At 29.5% G+C, this 18572-nt stretch overlaps 2 protein-coding genes across 2 annotated transcripts; both read left to right on the forward strand.

Moving 5' to 3' along the window:
- The first annotated feature begins 1956 nt into the window (after positions 1 to 1956).
- LOC100808067 (uncharacterized) lies at positions 1957 to 4081 on the forward strand. The gene is made up of 3 exons (XM_003553457.5): positions 1957 to 2395; positions 2641 to 2726; positions 2846 to 4081. The coding sequence occupies exons 1-3, from the start codon at positions 2324 to 2326 to the stop codon at positions 3810 to 3812; spliced, it is 1125 nt and encodes a 374-aa protein (XP_003553505.1). The 5' UTR covers positions 1957 to 2323; the 3' UTR covers positions 3813 to 4081.
- Positions 4082 to 14057: 9976 nt separating this feature from the next.
- Positions 14058 to 17826, forward strand: LOC100808600 (MDIS1-interacting receptor like kinase 2). Its single transcript, XM_003553458.5, has 2 exons — positions 14058 to 16841; positions 17302 to 17826. Exons 1-2 carry the CDS (start codon positions 14114 to 14116, stop codon positions 17691 to 17693), a joined length of 3120 nt encoding a protein of 1039 aa, XP_003553506.3. The 5' UTR covers positions 14058 to 14113; the 3' UTR covers positions 17694 to 17826.
- The last annotated feature ends 746 nt before the right edge of the window (positions 17827 to 18572 follow it).

Raw genomic sequence — 18572 nt, forward strand, 5'->3', positions numbered from 1 at the left:
ATTAATCAGTAATTTTGGATTATTGCCATGATTAAAGCCAATAGCTTGAAGTCTAAACACAATTTAGTATTCTTTCTACCATTATGTTAATATAGAAATGAAATAGGATGCAATTTTATAGGTATTTTTTTTGGCGTTATTCTTTAATTAAAACTAAAAGTTTATCTTAATAATATAAAAAGGTTTGCTCAAGAAATTAACTTGGATTATCGAAGTGGTATTCCCCCCCCCCACACACACACACACACACGTAGAAGTCGCCTTGTAACATTGAAAATGTAACCAACTTATTACATAGTTATCTTAGAAAAAAGATTTACACAATCATTAATTAGTAAATAAGTTTACTGACGTAATTATCTTAAATAATTTGATTGGATAAGACTGTTTTATGTTTTACTGTATAGATATTAAACTCGTCAATGTTTCTATCTTTCTATATTCATAATTTTAGTTTTCATATTTAATAAAAATATTTAATCCTATAATTATATAAAATTTACTATTTTAATTATTTCATTAAATTTAAAATATTGATCGGTGAAGAAATTAATCACGATTCAAATTTAGTGATATGATTTAAAATTATTTATTTAATTAATGTCATACTTAATATTAATGTATTAATAATTAATACTTTTAGTTTGACAGAAAGATTAAAATCATATATTTTATAAAATTGAGAAATAAATATCTCTATTTTAAAATAAGAGAATTAATATTATCGATTTTGAAAATACAACAACTAAATATCTTTATTTTAAAATAGAGATATCAAAATTATGAATTTTAAAAAATAAAAATATCAAAATTACATTTAACCGTAAAATATATAGAATTTCGATGTACAGAGAGTGGAAAGTTAATAAATAGACAAAGCAAGGAGTAATGGAAATATTAACATTCCATAATTTATTACTAGGCGCAGTAGGGTCTGAAAATGGAAAAAAAAATCATAAAAATATAAAACATACATGTCATTAAAACTCAGAACAAATAACATATTTTGGATATTCAAATAGTGACCGGACAAAAATATTAAATAAATTACTACCAATTTCTAATGGAAGGAAAAAAAATCACTCTTGAATCGTTACGTGTGTTCATAACCTATAAATGGATTCATAAATTTATAATTATAAATAGATTTGTGTATGTTGAAATATTTTTAAATTTTAAATTCTAACCTCACTCTTCAAAACTTATGAATGTAGTAATATTTCATAACTGAATCAAATGTTGACGAAACAACATATCATAAATATATGTTATTCAATCTTCTTTGTAGCTTATAAGTGTATTCTGAGCCTTGAAACTTTTTTATTGAATCACCACACATGTAATTTTAACTTATAAATTGATTCATAAATTTATAATTATAGATAGATTTGATTAGTTAAATTAAATTGGACTATATTAGATTATTTCACAAAAAATATTAGATTAGATTAAATTTAATATCAGATTATTAGATAATAATAGATATTAGATTTCTCAACTAAAAATAATCTAGTCTAAGTAATTCGACACTGGTCCGTAATTGAATTCAATTACCAATTGACGCAACTAGAAATTGGAATTTTTTCTAGAGAACGCGGCACATCACAAATGCACAATAACGATTACTATGCTTGGTTTTATCTTAAAATAAAAAAGATATGACATTATTTTAAATTAAATATATTTTTTTAAAAATCTAAATCTATTTTTTTAATACTATAAATAAGAGCAAAGTAATTAGAAAAAATCAATAACAGTCTAGTGTCCTGAAAGGTAGAAACATCAATCTCAAATCTCAAATGTGGATAGGCGTACATTTTTCACACACACTCGAAGAATAGTTCTAAATTTCTTTATTTATTATTGTTATTTGGAACATAAATAAATTTTTTATTCCACAGTACAGTAAGTATTATGAACACTTTATTAAAGTATCAATGAATTCCAAACAATGAAAAAAATTGATACAATTAGAAATTGGAGTTTAGGTGAAGAACACGTTGCATAAATAGTTGAAGTCACTGTTCTTCCAGTGTCCTCCTCGAGCCGAACGATCAACTCCCTGGTCTTTCTCTTTCTTTCAGTTTCCACATAAAAACAACAAAACATTGCATGTACTTACAACCATTACAGCCTGTCATCACAACGGTCACTTCTCCCACTTTTTCTTTTTATTATCAAATAAATAAAACAAAATTGCTACTTCCAATTTGAAGAAAGAGCTTTGCACTCTGAAGTCTAAACACTCCCTCTGCGTTTGTGGATGATGCCATTGCCATGACATGAAGACCTTATTGCCTTAGCCTTCTTCTTGTGCTCAACAATGGGTTGTTTTCTTCATTGCTTTGGTTCCTCCAAGAGCACAAAACCTAGGCGCAAGGCACACCATCACCATGTAACAACAAATACCCTTTACCTTCTCTTCTTCAAAGCTTCTATCTTTTTCTCAAATCCCATTACCCTTTTGTTCGTTTGATCCGAAACTGCATGGAAAAGGCCTTAATCGTTATTATTATTTATAAAGTTTAACACTTGCACCTTTCTCAATTTGGCTTTTGATTTTTTCTTTTAATTGGCCAAACAGAGCTTATTTGATGAGCATTTTTCTAACCTAATTGAATCTTTTCAATGTTGTTGCAGCGACTCGCTAGAGACAGGTTAGAGCAATGCTCTATTCAGGATTACTCCGAAACGGTGGTAATTGGCACTGCATCACAAGAAGTCCAGTAAGTAATTTACTAATTGAGTTTCTAATATTGTAATTTTTGTCCTCACAACAAAGCATGTTTGATTTTGGAATTGAAGTTTTTTTTTTATGATTCTGATAAATGGGTTTGGGGTCTAGGGCTAAACCTTTGGAGCAGATAAACGTGAGCCCCAAAAAGAAAGTAACTTTTGATGTCAATGTGAAAACGTACGAGCCTGATGAAGTTGCTGATTTCCAACTTGAGAAAAGTGAAGAGGGTGGAGAGGAAAGTGCTTTGGTTGAAAAGTTAAGCCGAACAAAGTCTTACTCTGAAGAAAGTTCGGTGACTTCAGCGGGGTCTTACACTACAAACCATAGGTACCACAATTGTACGTGTAGTGATGATGAAGATGGAGCAATGGAGTATTGGGATAGTGATGTTACTGATGAGGATGAGGATGAGGATGATGATGGTGGTGATAGTGACATGGGAGAAGAGTATGATGAAGTGGAAGAGGACTTTGAAGATGGAATAGTGTACTCAAGGTCAAGAAATGGTGATAATCAAGTGGTTGTTGGAGAGGTGGAAAGTCCAATTCTAATGCATGATAAGGATTTGAAGTCAATTGGGTTGAACCCAAATGTTCGAGATAGGAGTGTGTATGTTCTTTCTGTGATGAACCCTGTGGAGAACCTCACTCAATGGAAAGCAGTTAAGGCTAAAAGGGCACCCCCATTGGCGTCTCAGAAGGAGAATTTGGTTTTGAATCAAGAGTCTAGATCTGCATTTGCTGCAGAAACTCCTAAGAAGTTGAACCGAGAAATCGCGGTTGATGCTAGCCTTTCAAATTGGCTGGGTTCATCAGAAACTACACCTGTTAGCAAAGGTTTGTACGTGGGTACCCTGGAGAGGAGCAGCTCACAAGGCTCAAATTCAGTGGTGAGCCATGAAAATAGGCCTATTTTAGGTGCATTGACAGTTGAAGAGCTCAAACATTTTTCCGCTTCTTCTTCGCCAAGAAAATCACCAAAGGATGAGATGCCCATTATAGGCAGTGTTGGGGGCTATGCCGAGGATTCTGGCTCAGCAAATCGAGTAAGATCAAGAAGGGTACATTTGAAGTGAAGTTTGGATCAAGTATTGGTGGGGAGGGTCAATTTTGATTGTGCGGAATAACAGAGTGAATTGGCACTCAGCTCCATCTGAGACAGTATTAGAGAGAGAGAGAGTTGTTCCTTGTGAATGTTAGACAAGCTTCCAATGATGTGATTTTGTGGAGTGTGCTGTGTTGGGGGTGCATTTTTTTTTATTCTTTTGTGAATGTGATAGTGTGTTTGTTTGCTTTTCTTTTGTAATATGCGGTTGGATATACTATTTGTCATGTAGTTTTTATCTGTGCACTGTGCACTGTCTCCGCATTCTCTTCCAAGCTGATGATTGATGAAGTTATAGGGGAGAGAACAACGTTACATGTAGGGTGAACATAACTTACCCTGAGACATAATATGAAGGCATTGAATTAGGTTAAGTAACCTTGAAAAAGAAAAACTTATTATGATCTTCGGCTCAATTTACCGTAGACTATTTTATTTAGTACTAAAATAATAACTCAGGCTTAGGCAAGAAAAATCTAATTTAATTAGATAGGGTAATTCATATATTTTAAAATGGTTGATCTAACCTATAAGACTTACCATTTTTTTTTTTATACTCCCTGGGATAAGACTTGCCTATAAGTCTCTATACTCCCTGAAATACTGTTTTGACTTTTTATTATCGCTTCTCTGTATTTCAAACTTAGTTTAACGCTTCGACCTTTCCTCAGGTTGAAAAATATTTCATACACCCAAGATTCTCTTTGCTCTATACACACCTTGGAAATTTTAGTTCAAATTAATGATGAGACCTACCAACCACTTATATGTTTATTAACTCAATCTTATTATTACCTTGGCATTTTAGTTCAAATTAATGATGAGTCCTGCCACCCACTTATATATTTATTAAAACAGTCCCGTTTTGTATCTTAAAAAAAATGAAAAGTAATAAATATATTAGACAGTGATGAGTCTACGTCTTCCGCCAATTAGTTTTCAAATATCAAAATTTTAAACGAGTGACACCCCACAACGTGTAACAATTTCTCCCGTTATTAGAAATCACGTTCAGCTCTTGTTGTTCAATTATTTATTTTGTGATGGGATTTTTTTCCGCATCTCCCACTTTGAGATCAAGACTTTTTCCTCGGGCTTTCTTTGTGATACATGGAGGGTTCAAAATACATATAATTGTGTCTCTTTGATAAGAAAATTAAACAATGTGTACATGTCACTACAAGAGCTATTATATCTACAAACATTGAAAGTTAAATAAAAGTTGCTATCTCAATCTCACAGCCTAGTTGTGGAGTAGATTGTGCAGTGTGGACATGTTGAAAGCTAGGGACAGTGAGTGTTAGCAACTCTTGGGACACATAGTTCATGGTTGGTCGACACAAAGGATTTTTGTGAATACATTTTAGAATAAGTCTTAATACCAACATTAGGACTTGAGCTGCAGTACGTTCAGGAGGAACCCGCCTTTTATCTAGGAAATCTACGAAGTGTTGATCAAATTCCCCAGACTCTAAACACAAAAGGACCTCCCGAGGGTACCTCCCCACCAGAATTTCTAGTGCAACAATCCCAAAACTATAAACGTCACATTTTTCTGTCACCTTCATTGATAATGCAAGCTCTGCAAAACATTACACATAAAAATGCCAAAAGTATTAAGAGCAATACCAGTATATAAAATATTAACAAAGTAACAGTTTGTGATGTTTCTAGGGGAATGTTGTAGGCCTTAGATTGCTGCTAACTGATAATTCTCAAAAAAATATTTAATTGAAATATGTGAATTTAGATAATTATTTTATTTTTCTTCTCTTTTTTAGGACTTTAGTTGTCTCTTTTTGTTGTTAAATTTGTGATTGTATAGTTTTTTTTTCTTTTATTATCATTTTGGTAGGTTGCACATAGTCATGGATGGATTATTTTCTAGAAAATTTGACAAAGTTTGTAAAAGCTTGAAGTGAAAAATTGTAGCTCAAGCTAGGAAACGAGTGCCTAAACTGAAGTGTTCTTTTTGGATAGAGGCAAAGAAGCTGTAGAGGAGAAATTAGTTTAAGCCAAATAGCTTTTGACTTAAGCTGAGATAAGACAGAAATGTAGAATTGCAAAGCTGCAGAATTTACTTAAATGATAATAAAAGTTTAGATTTTTTTGGAATTATATAAATAGATTTCATGTCCATTTGTGGGCGTCACATTCTAAGCAGGTAAAAACAATTCCTTTGTCCATGTTTGTGCTCTTCAATTTCCTTTCTTTCATTTTCTTCCTTCCATCTTGCTTTTGGATGCTACCCATGGAGATGGGTAGCTAAAGATTATATCCGGACCTTATACTCTCATGTATTTCTTTTGAAATATTGTTATATATTTTCATTTTGTTCATCAGTGTTAGCTTTTTACTTCTATGTTTTATGCTTGTTATGGATTGACCACCGGTAGCTTGATTTTTAGATGAGATTGTGATTGAAGAATGATTTCTTTTTCTTGAACTATGGTAAAATATCCATTATACCTCGGAGTTGGGAATAAGATGAGGATTAATGGTTATCTTTAGGTCATTGAGCTTAAAGCAAGTTTCTTTGTTAAATGTACAAAAGATTGACATTTAATGAAGGAACTTAGGTCTTTTCACCTAAGGAATTAGAGATTAGAATACCGTTTTTAAACTACGACCGATATTAACATTGGATTACAAGTTGAGTATCATGTTTTAATGTAAAGAGAGTTTAGTTCGGGAAAATCTAACCAAACAATTTTTGTCATTTGAATTTCATATTGTTTTATTGTATGTTTATCTAAAATTCCAAAAATATTGTAACTTGTAATTTTGTTTTAATTTATTTTTATTGTTGAATGTTATGTTCAAATTCTCATTGTTCATTTGTTAGTTTAGATGGTAAAAACTTGTAAAAATTGTCAACTATTACACAAATCCTCGTGTGAACGATATCTCTTATTGAATACTATTTGATGACTTGATATGTTTGCCAATGAGTCATCACTAAGTTATTAGCAAAAAGAAGTTACTAAGGCTGACAACATGCCCTTATGAAAGTAGTCTATGCATTAACAGTATAAAAGATTTTACATTGTCATTTAATGATAAATTTGATATGTATGATAAGTTTATTGATTTTTATAATAACTTATTTTAAAATTCATATTTATTGTGATTTCTGATTGGTTGACCTTGTATTTTTTTTTATACTCATGATAGTACATAGAAATTAAGCTCAAAGAAGTTATGTTCCAAGTTTTGGACAAACCTGGTGCCATGTAGCCACATGAACCCGCTGGTGCTGTCCAATTTGATTCTCCACTTTATTATTGAATGTTATGTTCACATCCTCATTGTTCATTTGTTAGTTTAGATAATAAAAACTAGTGAAAATTGCTAAGTATTACGCAAGTCCTCATGGAAAAAATATCTCTTATTTATTGAATACTACTTGATGACTTGATATGTTTGCCAATGAGTCAACACTAAGTCATTAGCAAATAAAAGTTAATAAGGCCAACAACATGCCCTTATGAAAATAGTCTATCCATTAAGAGTATAAAAGCTTCTAGGTCTGGGAGGGGGCCTTCAAGTTTGTTGTGGGATATATCCATTGACTAAAGGCCGATTAGTCCTTTGAGACTAGGAGGTATTGTCCCAGAAAGCTGATTATGAGAAAGATTCAAGACCTCCAGTGATATCAAATTTTCCAGCTGTGTGATTATCTGCCCGGTTAGTGAGTTATGACTGAGATCTAACAGTCGCTGCAAGTTCACCAAATTCCGAAGCTCGTGTGACATATGTCCATCTAAGTTGTTCATACTTAGTTTCAAGAATATAAGTTTCCGGCAATTTCCTAGTTCTTTTGGAATTGGACCAGTCAGATTGTTTGCTGATAAGTCCAGATACTGGAGCCGTGAGAGTTTTCCTATCCCTGCTGGTATCTAACCTGAGAGATCATTGTTGCTCAAATTTAGCTTGTGTAGTTTTGAAGATGAGCTAAAAAGCTCCACTGGGATATTTTTGAGATTGCTTTCGGACAGGTCAAGATTTGGCAAACTTTGCAATTTTCCAAGCCCTGGAGGAATATTTCCTTGTAGCTTATTGGCAGCTAAGCTGAAACTTGGTTTAGAGCTGAACATTTCCACTGGCGTTGAATCAGGAACAAGCAAAGAAATTACAATTATTATGAGTTGTTTTGAGAGAATTTTGAATGATGGATATGATCTTGTATATATTATATAGTATGTTTCAATTCCTATATCTTCAGGTGACAACCTAAGATGAAGAAAGTTTAAATTGGTGTATGCAAATTGTAATTTTTTATTATTATATATTTGTAATTCATGTTAGATGGTTAGCTTATAATATTGTTACATTTTATAAATTTTGTCAGTAATCTATCTCCATTTAAGCAAGAAGCATAAATTATATTGTCAAGATGTGCTTGCTTTCTTATTAATGAGAAATTATATAATTTATTTATAATATATAAAAGTTAACCCTCTTAATATTATACTGTTACATTAATAAAATTAGTGATTTAAAGAAAGACGAATATTTTATATTTTATGTAATTATATTAATTCAAAATAACATTGATCAATGATCAATATATTTAAATAAAATCCACAACTTTTCATATTAATAATAATTTAAATTATTTATAATATTTAATTTTACATATTGAATTAATATGAAGGAAAAATTATTAAATAAAAAAAATGTAAAATTTTACATTAACTTAATATTACTATTCATACACAAATTTATTTATATTATAATTAGTAACTTTAAAATATATTTCTAAAAAAATAATAAATTAAATTCATCACATTAAAGTTACAATATAATATGAAAATAAAAAAATATAAAATTTTATATATATATATATATATAATTTTTTTTAAATATTAATAGTTATATTCAATATTAATTATTTAAATTCGAACTAATTAGATAAATGTAAATTAATCACAGAAGACTAATAGTTAATATAAATATAAGAATTTTTACATTATTTTTATTGAAAATTTTATTTTATAAAATAATTTTAAAAAAAATTATAAATGTAATAATTAGATAATAAATATTATTGTCTTCACTTTTATATAAAAATAAATATATTTAAAAATATATGTTACAAAATTTATTGCATGATAAAGTTAACAATATTTTTCAATTTTAAAATATGTTTTCTAAAATAATTTTTTGTTCAATGATAAAAAGAATTAATTATATTTTGAATTGTTTTAATACAATATTGAAGTTAAACAATGAATATCAATAAGATTTAACGGTTACATGTATTAAAATAATAATGAATTATATTAAACACAATTTATATATATATATATATATATAAAAGTTGAGTTTTTCAATATCACAATGTCATGTCACCAAGATTAGTGATTTGAAGGAAGAAGAACATTCTAAATTTTGTATTAGTATATTAATTCAGAGTAACATTGATCAATAATCATTGGTATATTTTAATAAAATCAATAACTTCTCATGTTAATAGTAGTTTAAATTATTTGTAATATTTAATTTTACACATTGAATTAATATGAAGGAAAAATTATTAAATAAAATAAATGTAAATTTTTACAATAATTTAATACTATTATCTATGCACAAATTTATTTATTTTTATATTTAGTTACTTTAAAATATATTTCTAAAAAATAATAAATTAAATTCATGACTTTAAATTTATAAAATAGAATAATATAAAATATTATTGACTTAAATTTTATATAAAATAACTATATGTAAAAATATATGATACAAAATTTTGTCTAATGATAAAATTAATAATATTTTCAATTTTAGATTATTTTAATATCACATTAAGTTACACAATGAATATCAATAAAATTTAACGGTCACATGTATTAAAATACTATTGAATCATATTAAATAAGATTGATAGAAAACTAATATTTATACATGAATGAGTTTTAAGATTAAATTTTATGTAAAATAAATAAATAAATCTAAACTCTAAATTTATTTATTTGTGAAATATTATTTTCAATTAAGTTAATCCATAATCATTTAAATTTATTAATCCTAATTATATAGTTTTAATATTATTTTAAATAATAATTTTCATATTAATAGTAAATTAAATAATATTTGACTATGCTTAATTTTATTTTATTCCAAAATAAGGTACATTAAAATATATATTTCACAAAATAACTAAAAATATTAATAATATTATATAATGTAAAATAATATATACTAAAATTTTCTAAGACATTATTATTAAATATAATAAAATAGTAGACATTATTATTATTATTATTATTATTATTATTATTATTATTATATATTAAAATGGTTTAATATATTATTTGTTTCTTGTTTTTTTTCACTTGGTTCTTTATATAAATTTACTATTATTTAAAGTTTTTAATAATAAAATTATTTTTAAAATCAATAAAATTTATAGTTATTGATTATAATTAAAATTTTATTATGGTTTTCATCATTCATTATCAAATTGAAGATTTTATTTTCTATATAAACTCTACTTCAAAGGGTTGTAAATATCAACCCAATTTCTTTTCAATGTGTTTTCTATCTTCTTCTTCTTTTCATTATTATAATATCATTTTTTTATTCTTTATTTTTAATTTTATGTATGAAAAATGATACTTGAATGTGTTATTTATCATCGTCAAAATTGAGAATTTAACTCTTTTAAATCGATAATGTATAAGGTGAATATATATTCACAATTGATAAAAAAATCATCTGTTTAGTGTTATTTATATTTATATTTTGATTTTAGGTCTAGATGTTTTTTTGAATGTTTTTTGTGAGATTGAATAAACATATGAATCAATATCATGTTTTTATTAGAAAGTTCTTATATAAATCATTCATCCAATACATTTTGTGAGAAATGAAAAGTGAAAATTAAAGACCATATTTAATCATGTATATCATCTAACTCTTTCTTTTATTGTTTTTTTTTGCTGTGTAAGTATCACTCTATGTTAGTTTGGTTTTCTTCATTTTATTGTTATGTTATTATATGTTTTGATATAATATCATTTCTTTTATTCTTCATTTTTATGTATGAAATGATTCTTTGAACGTGCTATCTATCAAAATTTAACTAGTTTAGATTGGTAAGATATAATGTGGATCTATATCATGATTGATAAAAAAAATTTGCTTAAATTTTTATTTTAATTGTTTTTTATATTTATATTTTGATTTTATGTCTAATTATTTCTTTAAATAATTTTTGTGAAATTCAATAGACATGTGAATCAATATCATGTTTTTATTAGAAAGTTTTACATGAATCGTATTTTTCTTAATCTTTTATTATTCTTTTTTTTTTGTACAAATTCCTTCTGTTTTTTTTCCTTTTTCATTTTAGTGTCATGTTATTATAAGTTTTAATTACTATTATTGTTAAGGTTTTTTATATATGTTTCATGTTTTTTCTTTGATTACTATTGTATTTTAAATCTAACTTTTACATTATATTGTGATAATTTTTATTTTTTTATCTATCATATTTTGAATAATTCCATTAAATTTTTTTATTTTTCCCACTCAAATCAATTGTCGAATGATATGAATGATAATTAGAAGAAGAAGAAGAAGTATCTTTACCCATAAAAGATAATAAATATCAATTAAATATCGTTAATTTAAAATAACTAACACATGTAACAATATAATTATTATTACAAAGAAATCAGTAATAGTTAATAGTATATTATAGATTAGTAATAAATACAAATGATTGGTAACATCTTTAATAAGTTAATAAATATGTAAACAATAATATTTAAAGTTTAAAATATATAATTATTTTTATAAATAACTTTTGAAAATTAGTAAGTAATAAAAATAAAACTAAAACTTAGGGAAAATAAATAATAATAATAATTATTAAATCAAGATTATTCAATTTATATTACGTCATAGTTAACTAATTCAAACTTTAAAACTTTAAAAATATTACAAAAAATTAATATATTCAAAATAAGTAAAATTATAGTTTTAAAAAATAATTGATAATCATATCTAATTAAAAAATATTTAAATTTTTATGGTAAACACAAAATTTAATTAAATATTGTACATTAATTATATATATATATATATATATATATTATATTTATTATTTTTTAATTTCTATGTTTCATATTAGTATTACATTAATATTATTAATTTTGGAGAAAAAATAAATTATAGTAAAATCTAACATATTTAATAAATTTAAAGAGAATAAGTGTTCATTAAAAATATAATATTTAACATTAATTTTCAATTTTAATATTTATATATTTTTTTCACTACTAGATAGTTCTTTAAAATGAATAATTTTATTTATGCACATTATTTTTCAAAAGATATTGCGTCATTATTATTATTTGAATGAAGAAAAAATTATAATATATTTAATTTTTAAGATAAAATTAACTCAATTGAAAATATAATTAATCAATTTTTTCATTAATAATATAATTATGTTTAACGTAATACTAAATATTTTAATTTTTTATTTATATAAATAAATCAATGTAAAATGATATATATAATTTAAAAAAACCAGTGGAACGCGGGTTCAAAGTCTAGTTTATTTCATACCTCATCTTAGAAAACTTCAAATAGTTGACTGACTGCTAAATGACCACAAAATGGTTTGGACTACAGAACTTTACACGAGAAAGGGAAGTCGAAGTTGCATCCTGTCATTTTGATTTGAAACTTTTTAGCGGGTGTAAAAATAAAGTAATTAATTTTGGCCTGAAAGACTAATGATTTTATCAATTAATCACAATTATTTTATAGTTGACTAACAAATAATGTGATTGGCCCAGTTAGCTTCTCTATTCTAAAGTTTATGTAACTGTTTGTAAGAATTGTTGAATTTTGCCTCGGACAGTTTAAACTTGATTTGTGAAGTTCAGAAATTATCTTGGCCTACTCTATACCAAATATGATCAAGTTGTATTGGACATAAAATAAAGCACTTAATGTAAATTTATATAAATATGTAAATTATATATGTTAATATGAATATAATTTTGACATAATATTTAGGCTCAAATTCAAATTTTGGTCTCCTATATTTTTCTTGCAATAAAAAGTGTTTGAAGTCTCCAGTAATTAAAAATAATCAAACCTTTTAATATTTTAATTTTTTTCCTAATATTTTTTACGACATCTTTAATTTTAAATTTTATTAAGATAATTAATATTAAAGTATTTACCAGAAGTTATGTTCCAATCCTTGTCAACTGGACCAATTTTTATTGACTGATTTTAAAATTTGACATTCAAATATATTTGAATTATGCATTTATTGCCTATGTTGGCAGCAAAAGAGAAAACTTTCAAGATAGGACATTTAAGAGGAAAAATGAAATAAGAAAAATAGTAAAAGAAGAAAAAAGTTATTTGATGTTGTTATTGTTTAAAAAATTCAAATCAAGATCGATTATACTTTATTAATATAATAATTACATTAAATGATAAAGTCAATAATAAAATAAATCAATTTCATATTGACAAGATCATTTAATGTCAATTGATTTTAAATTAAAATCTATAATATAAGGATTATCCTCCATCTATATACTTTATCTTAAAATTATCTCTAACAAATATAAGACTTAGATTTTTTTCAGTATAGACATGTTACACTCTATAAGTAAGTAAAACTTAACATAGAAGCCATGCCATATACTAAACATGACAACTTTTCAAAAGGTTCATGCTCTTCTTTTTCATATACTCTTGCTATCTCTGCTTCCATTGAAAATCACTTCATCACCAACAACAGAGGCAGAAGCCCTTATCAAATGGAAAAACAGTTTATCTCCTCCTCTTCCTCCTTCTCTAAACTCATCATGGTCCCTCACAAACCTTGGCAACCTTTGCAACTGGGATGCCATTGTTTGTGACAACACTAACACAACAGTCTCACAGATAAACTTGTCTGATGCCAATCTAACTGGGACTCTCACTGCCTTGGATTTTTCTTCCCTCCCTAACCTTACTCAACTCAACCTCAATGCCAACCATTTTGGAGGGTCAATACCATCAGCAATTGACAAACTATCCAAGCTCACTTTATTGGACTTTGGTAACAACTTATTTGAAGGCACACTGCCTTATGAACTGGGCCAGCTAAGGGAGCTTCAATATCTTAGCTTTTACAACAACAATCTCAATGGCACCATTCCTTATCAGCTCATGAATCTTCCTAAGGTATGGTACATGGACCTTGGATCAAACTACTTTATACCTCCTCCTGACTGGTCCCAATATTCATGCATGCCTTCCTTAACTCGCCTTGCTTTGCATCTCAATCCAACACTCACTAGTGAATTCCCAAGTTTCATACTGGGGTGCCATAACTTGACATACCTTGACATCTCTCAGAATCAATGGAAAGGCACAATACCAGAATCCATGTATAACAATTTGGTCAAGCTGGAATACCTCAACCTCTCCAGTTCTGGGCTAGAAGGAAAACTGTCTTCCAACTTGTCCAAGCTTTCTAATCTCAAAGATCTTCGTATAGGTAATAACATCTTTAATGGTTCTGTTCCCACTGAGATAGGATTGATATCGGGGCTTCAAATTCTTGAATTGAATAACATTTCTGCCCATGGTAATATTCCTTCTTCCTTAGGCCTACTCAGGGAGCTTTGGCATCTTGACCTAAGTAAGAATTTTTTTAACTCATCAATCCCTTCTGAGCTTGGCCAATGCACAAATCTATCCTTCCTGAGTTTAGCAGAGAATAATTTGACGGATCCTTTGCCTATGTCATTAGTTAATCTGGCTAAAATATCAGAATTGGGATTATCAGATAATTTCCTTTCTGGTCAACTTTCTGCTTCACTCATCTCTAATTGGATCCGGTTGATCTCCTTGCAACTCCAAAACAATAAATTTACAGGAAGGATTCCTACACAAATAGGCCTGTTGAAAAAAATTAACATCCTCTTTATGCGCAATAATCTTTTCTCTGGTCCCATTCCTGTAGAGATTGGAAACCTGAAAGAAATGACAAAGTTAGACCTTTCACTAAATGGATTCTCTGGTCCAATTCCATCAACACTTTGGAATCTGACAAACATTCGAGTCGTGAATCTTTATTTCAACGAGCTCTCTGGCACCATTCCTATGGATATTGGAAACTTGACCTCATTGGAAACCTTTGATGTCGACAACAATAAATTGTATGGGGAGTTGCCAGAAACCGTTGCTCAACTACCTGCTTTAAGTCATTTTTCTGTGTTCACCAATAACTTCACTGGCAGCATTCCCAGAGAATTTGGAAAGAATAATCCTTCTTTGACTCATGTGTATCTTTCACACAACAGCTTCTCTGGAGAACTACCTCCTGACTTGTGCAGTGATGGCAAGCTAGTTATTTTGGCAGTCAATAACAACAGCTTTTCAGGGCCAGTGCCAAAGTCCTTGAGGAATTGTTCATCACTGACTAGACTTCAGCTTCATGATAACCAGTTAACTGGAGACATCACAGATTCATTTGGGGTACTCCCAAATCTTGATTTTATTTCACTTAGTAGAAATTGGCTTGTTGGGGAGCTCTCCCCGGAGTGGGGCGAATGTATCAGTTTAACTCGGATGGATATGGGAAGCAACAATCTTTCTGGAAAAATTCCATCTGAGCTAGGTAAGTTGAGTCAATTAGGGTATCTGAGCCTGCATTCCAATGATTTCACCGGCAATATCCCACCTGAAATTGGAAATCTAGGCCTGCTTTTCATGTTCAACTTGAGCAGTAACCATTTATCAGGAGAAATCCCCAAGAGCTATGGCAGATTGGCTCAGCTAAATTTTCTTGATTTATCAAATAACAAGTTCAGTGGAAGCATTCCTAGAGAGCTCAGTGATTGCAATCGCTTACTGAGTCTGAATTTAAGCCAAAACAATCTATCTGGGGAGATACCATTTGAACTTGGCAATCTGTTCTCACTCCAAATCATGGTGGACCTCAGCCGCAACTCTCTTTCTGGAGCTATTCCCCCAAGCCTTGGAAAGTTAGCATCGTTGGAGGTTCTCAATGTCTCACACAACCATCTTACAGGAACAATCCCACAATCACTGTCAAGCATGATCAGCCTTCAATCCATTGATTTTTCTTACAACAACTTGAGTGGTTCAATCCCCATAGGTCGTGTTTTCCAGACCGCAACTGCCGAAGCCTATGTTGGGAACTCGGGTTTGTGTGGTGAGGTAAAAGGATTAACTTGCGCCAATGTATTTTCCCCACACAAATCCCGAGGGGTTAACAAAAAAGTACTTTTTGGTGTTATCATACCAGTTTGTGTCTTATTTATTGGGATGATTGGTGTTGGAATCCTACTTTGCCGGCGGCATTCCAAAAAAATAATTGAAGAAGAGTCCAAAAGAATTGAAAAAAGTGATCAGCCTATTAGCATGGTGTGGGGAAGAGATGGAAAATTCTCATTTTCTGATCTTGTCAAGGCCACCGATGACTTTGATGACAAGTACTGCATTGGAAATGGAGGATTTGGAAGTGTTTATAGAGCACAATTACTCACAGGCCAAGTTGTTGCTGTTAAAAGGCTCAACATATCAGACTCTGATGACATTCCAGCAGTGAACCGCCATAGCTTTCAGAATGAGATAGAATCACTTACAGGAGTGAGGCACCGCAATATAATAAAGCTTTATGGGTTCTGTTCTTGTAGGGGACAAATGTTCTTGGTTTATGAACATGTAGACAGAGGAAGTTTGGCAAAAGTATTGTATGCAGAGGAAGGAAAATCGGAGCTAAGTTGGGCCAGAAGGCTGAAAATTGTGCAGGGAATAGCTCATGCAATTTCATACCTGCACAGTGACTGCTCCCCACCAATTGTGCACCGGGACGTAACACTGAATAACATACTACTAGACTCCGACTTAGAACCTCGTGTTGCAGATTTTGGCACTGCAAAGCTGCTAAGCTCAAACACTTCAACATGGACCTCAGCCGCTGGATCCTTTGGCTACATGGCTCCAGGTACATCATCCAACCTATTTGAATTCTAGTGTATGCACTATATAGTACAAATTATCTTAATAAGTGGCATCAAAACTCTGGTTTATGCAGTATTAAAAATACTTAAATGTTTTCTAACAACTTAAATTATTTATATTTTAGATATAATAAATACCAATTTAATTAGAATTTCCCAAAATTTGTAGAAGTTTTTTATACAATAATTTATTAACAAGTCATCATGTATAAAAAATTTATTGGCTTTTATAATAACTACTTAAAAATTATGTAGTAAACATGATTTTTCATTGAGAGTGTAAAATTTCCACTTACAACGCATGACAGTTAAACTCAAACATATATTTTCTATCTTCATAACTTTTATTTATTTATTTCGTCAACCATTGTCTTAATTACACTCTTCTGTCATATAATGTGCCTTAAAGGGTGAGATTACTCTAACAAAATTTGGAATTTGCAGAACTAGCACAAACAATGAGGGTGACTGACAAGTGTGACGTGTATAGTTTTGGAGTGGTGGTGTTGGAGATAATGATGGGAAAGCATCCTGGAGAACTCCTGACTACAATGTCTTCAAACAAGTATTTGCCATCAATGGAGGAACCACAGGTGCTACTGAAGGATGTGCTTGATCAACGGCTTCCACCTCCAAGGGGCAGATTAGCAGAAGCAGTAGTGTTGATAGTGACCATAGCTTTGGCATGCACACGTTTGTCTCCAGAGTCCAGACCCGTGATGCGTTCTGTGGCTCAAGAACTGTCGTTGGCTACTACGCAGGCTTGTCTTGCAGAGCCATTTGGCATGATAACCTTGAGCAAGCTTGCAGGGTTCCACAAATACTGTGTCATGTAGGACAGTGGGATCTGTGTCCTAATTAGTTTTACAAATATGTTTTGTTTTTATTTTCCGCACACAGGTATGTATAATCGCTAGTAGAATTGTATTTGAAGTTGAAATTTAAAATTACAATAAAGGATGGGGTTGGTGATTCGACATTGGAGCATATGTTTCTAGGTTTGTACTACACTAGTCTTGCGTATTATTTCTAAATCTTTGAATGTTGCTATTCTGATATTTTGAACTTTGATTTAAGAAAAATTCCAGTTTTGAAAAATGTAGTGTCATTATGCTTTCTGGCAGAAAGTTGTTCTTTTAGTTCACATTGATTTCTATGGCGATATCTCGAGATATATTTAAATTTCATTTGTTGTCTAAAATTGAACTTTGTTATTATGGTTTTGTTACTGACGACATATGAGTGATATGAGGCTAGGAACAAACTCAACCTTTCAGTGAGCATTTTCATCTCGTGCATTCTTTCTACAGAACTTGACATTACAACCTTAGAGATTTATCAAGTATATGGTAGGGAAATGCTTGTTGATGATGATTGAGCATTTACATGAACCTTAAACACCGAGTAAAGCGTAAACATTTGATCTGATAAGGAAAGTGAAAACAATCTTGCATTACAAGGAAGTTAAATCCATTTTTTAGCATTGCATTGCTTAAATCATAAGCAATATCATAATTGAAATGCGAATTGATGCTGGGTAAGTTTACTTCAAATTATTTAATTGTGAAATTGGTCCATATTTCATAGAGCATATTTAATTCCCAAAATTGCTTGACTCTTTTCCTTTCCCTTGTCTTTTGCTTGAGAAAAACAAATCTTTAAGTTTACGGTTGTGATGAATCTTCAACTACAACTTATAAACAGACATTTTGTGC

This window comes from Glycine max, chromosome 19 (assembly GCF_000004515.6).
Source record: "Glycine max cultivar Williams 82 chromosome 19, Glycine_max_v4.0, whole genome shotgun sequence".
NCBI classification, from domain to species: domain Eukaryota; kingdom Viridiplantae; phylum Streptophyta; class Magnoliopsida; order Fabales; family Fabaceae; genus Glycine; species Glycine max.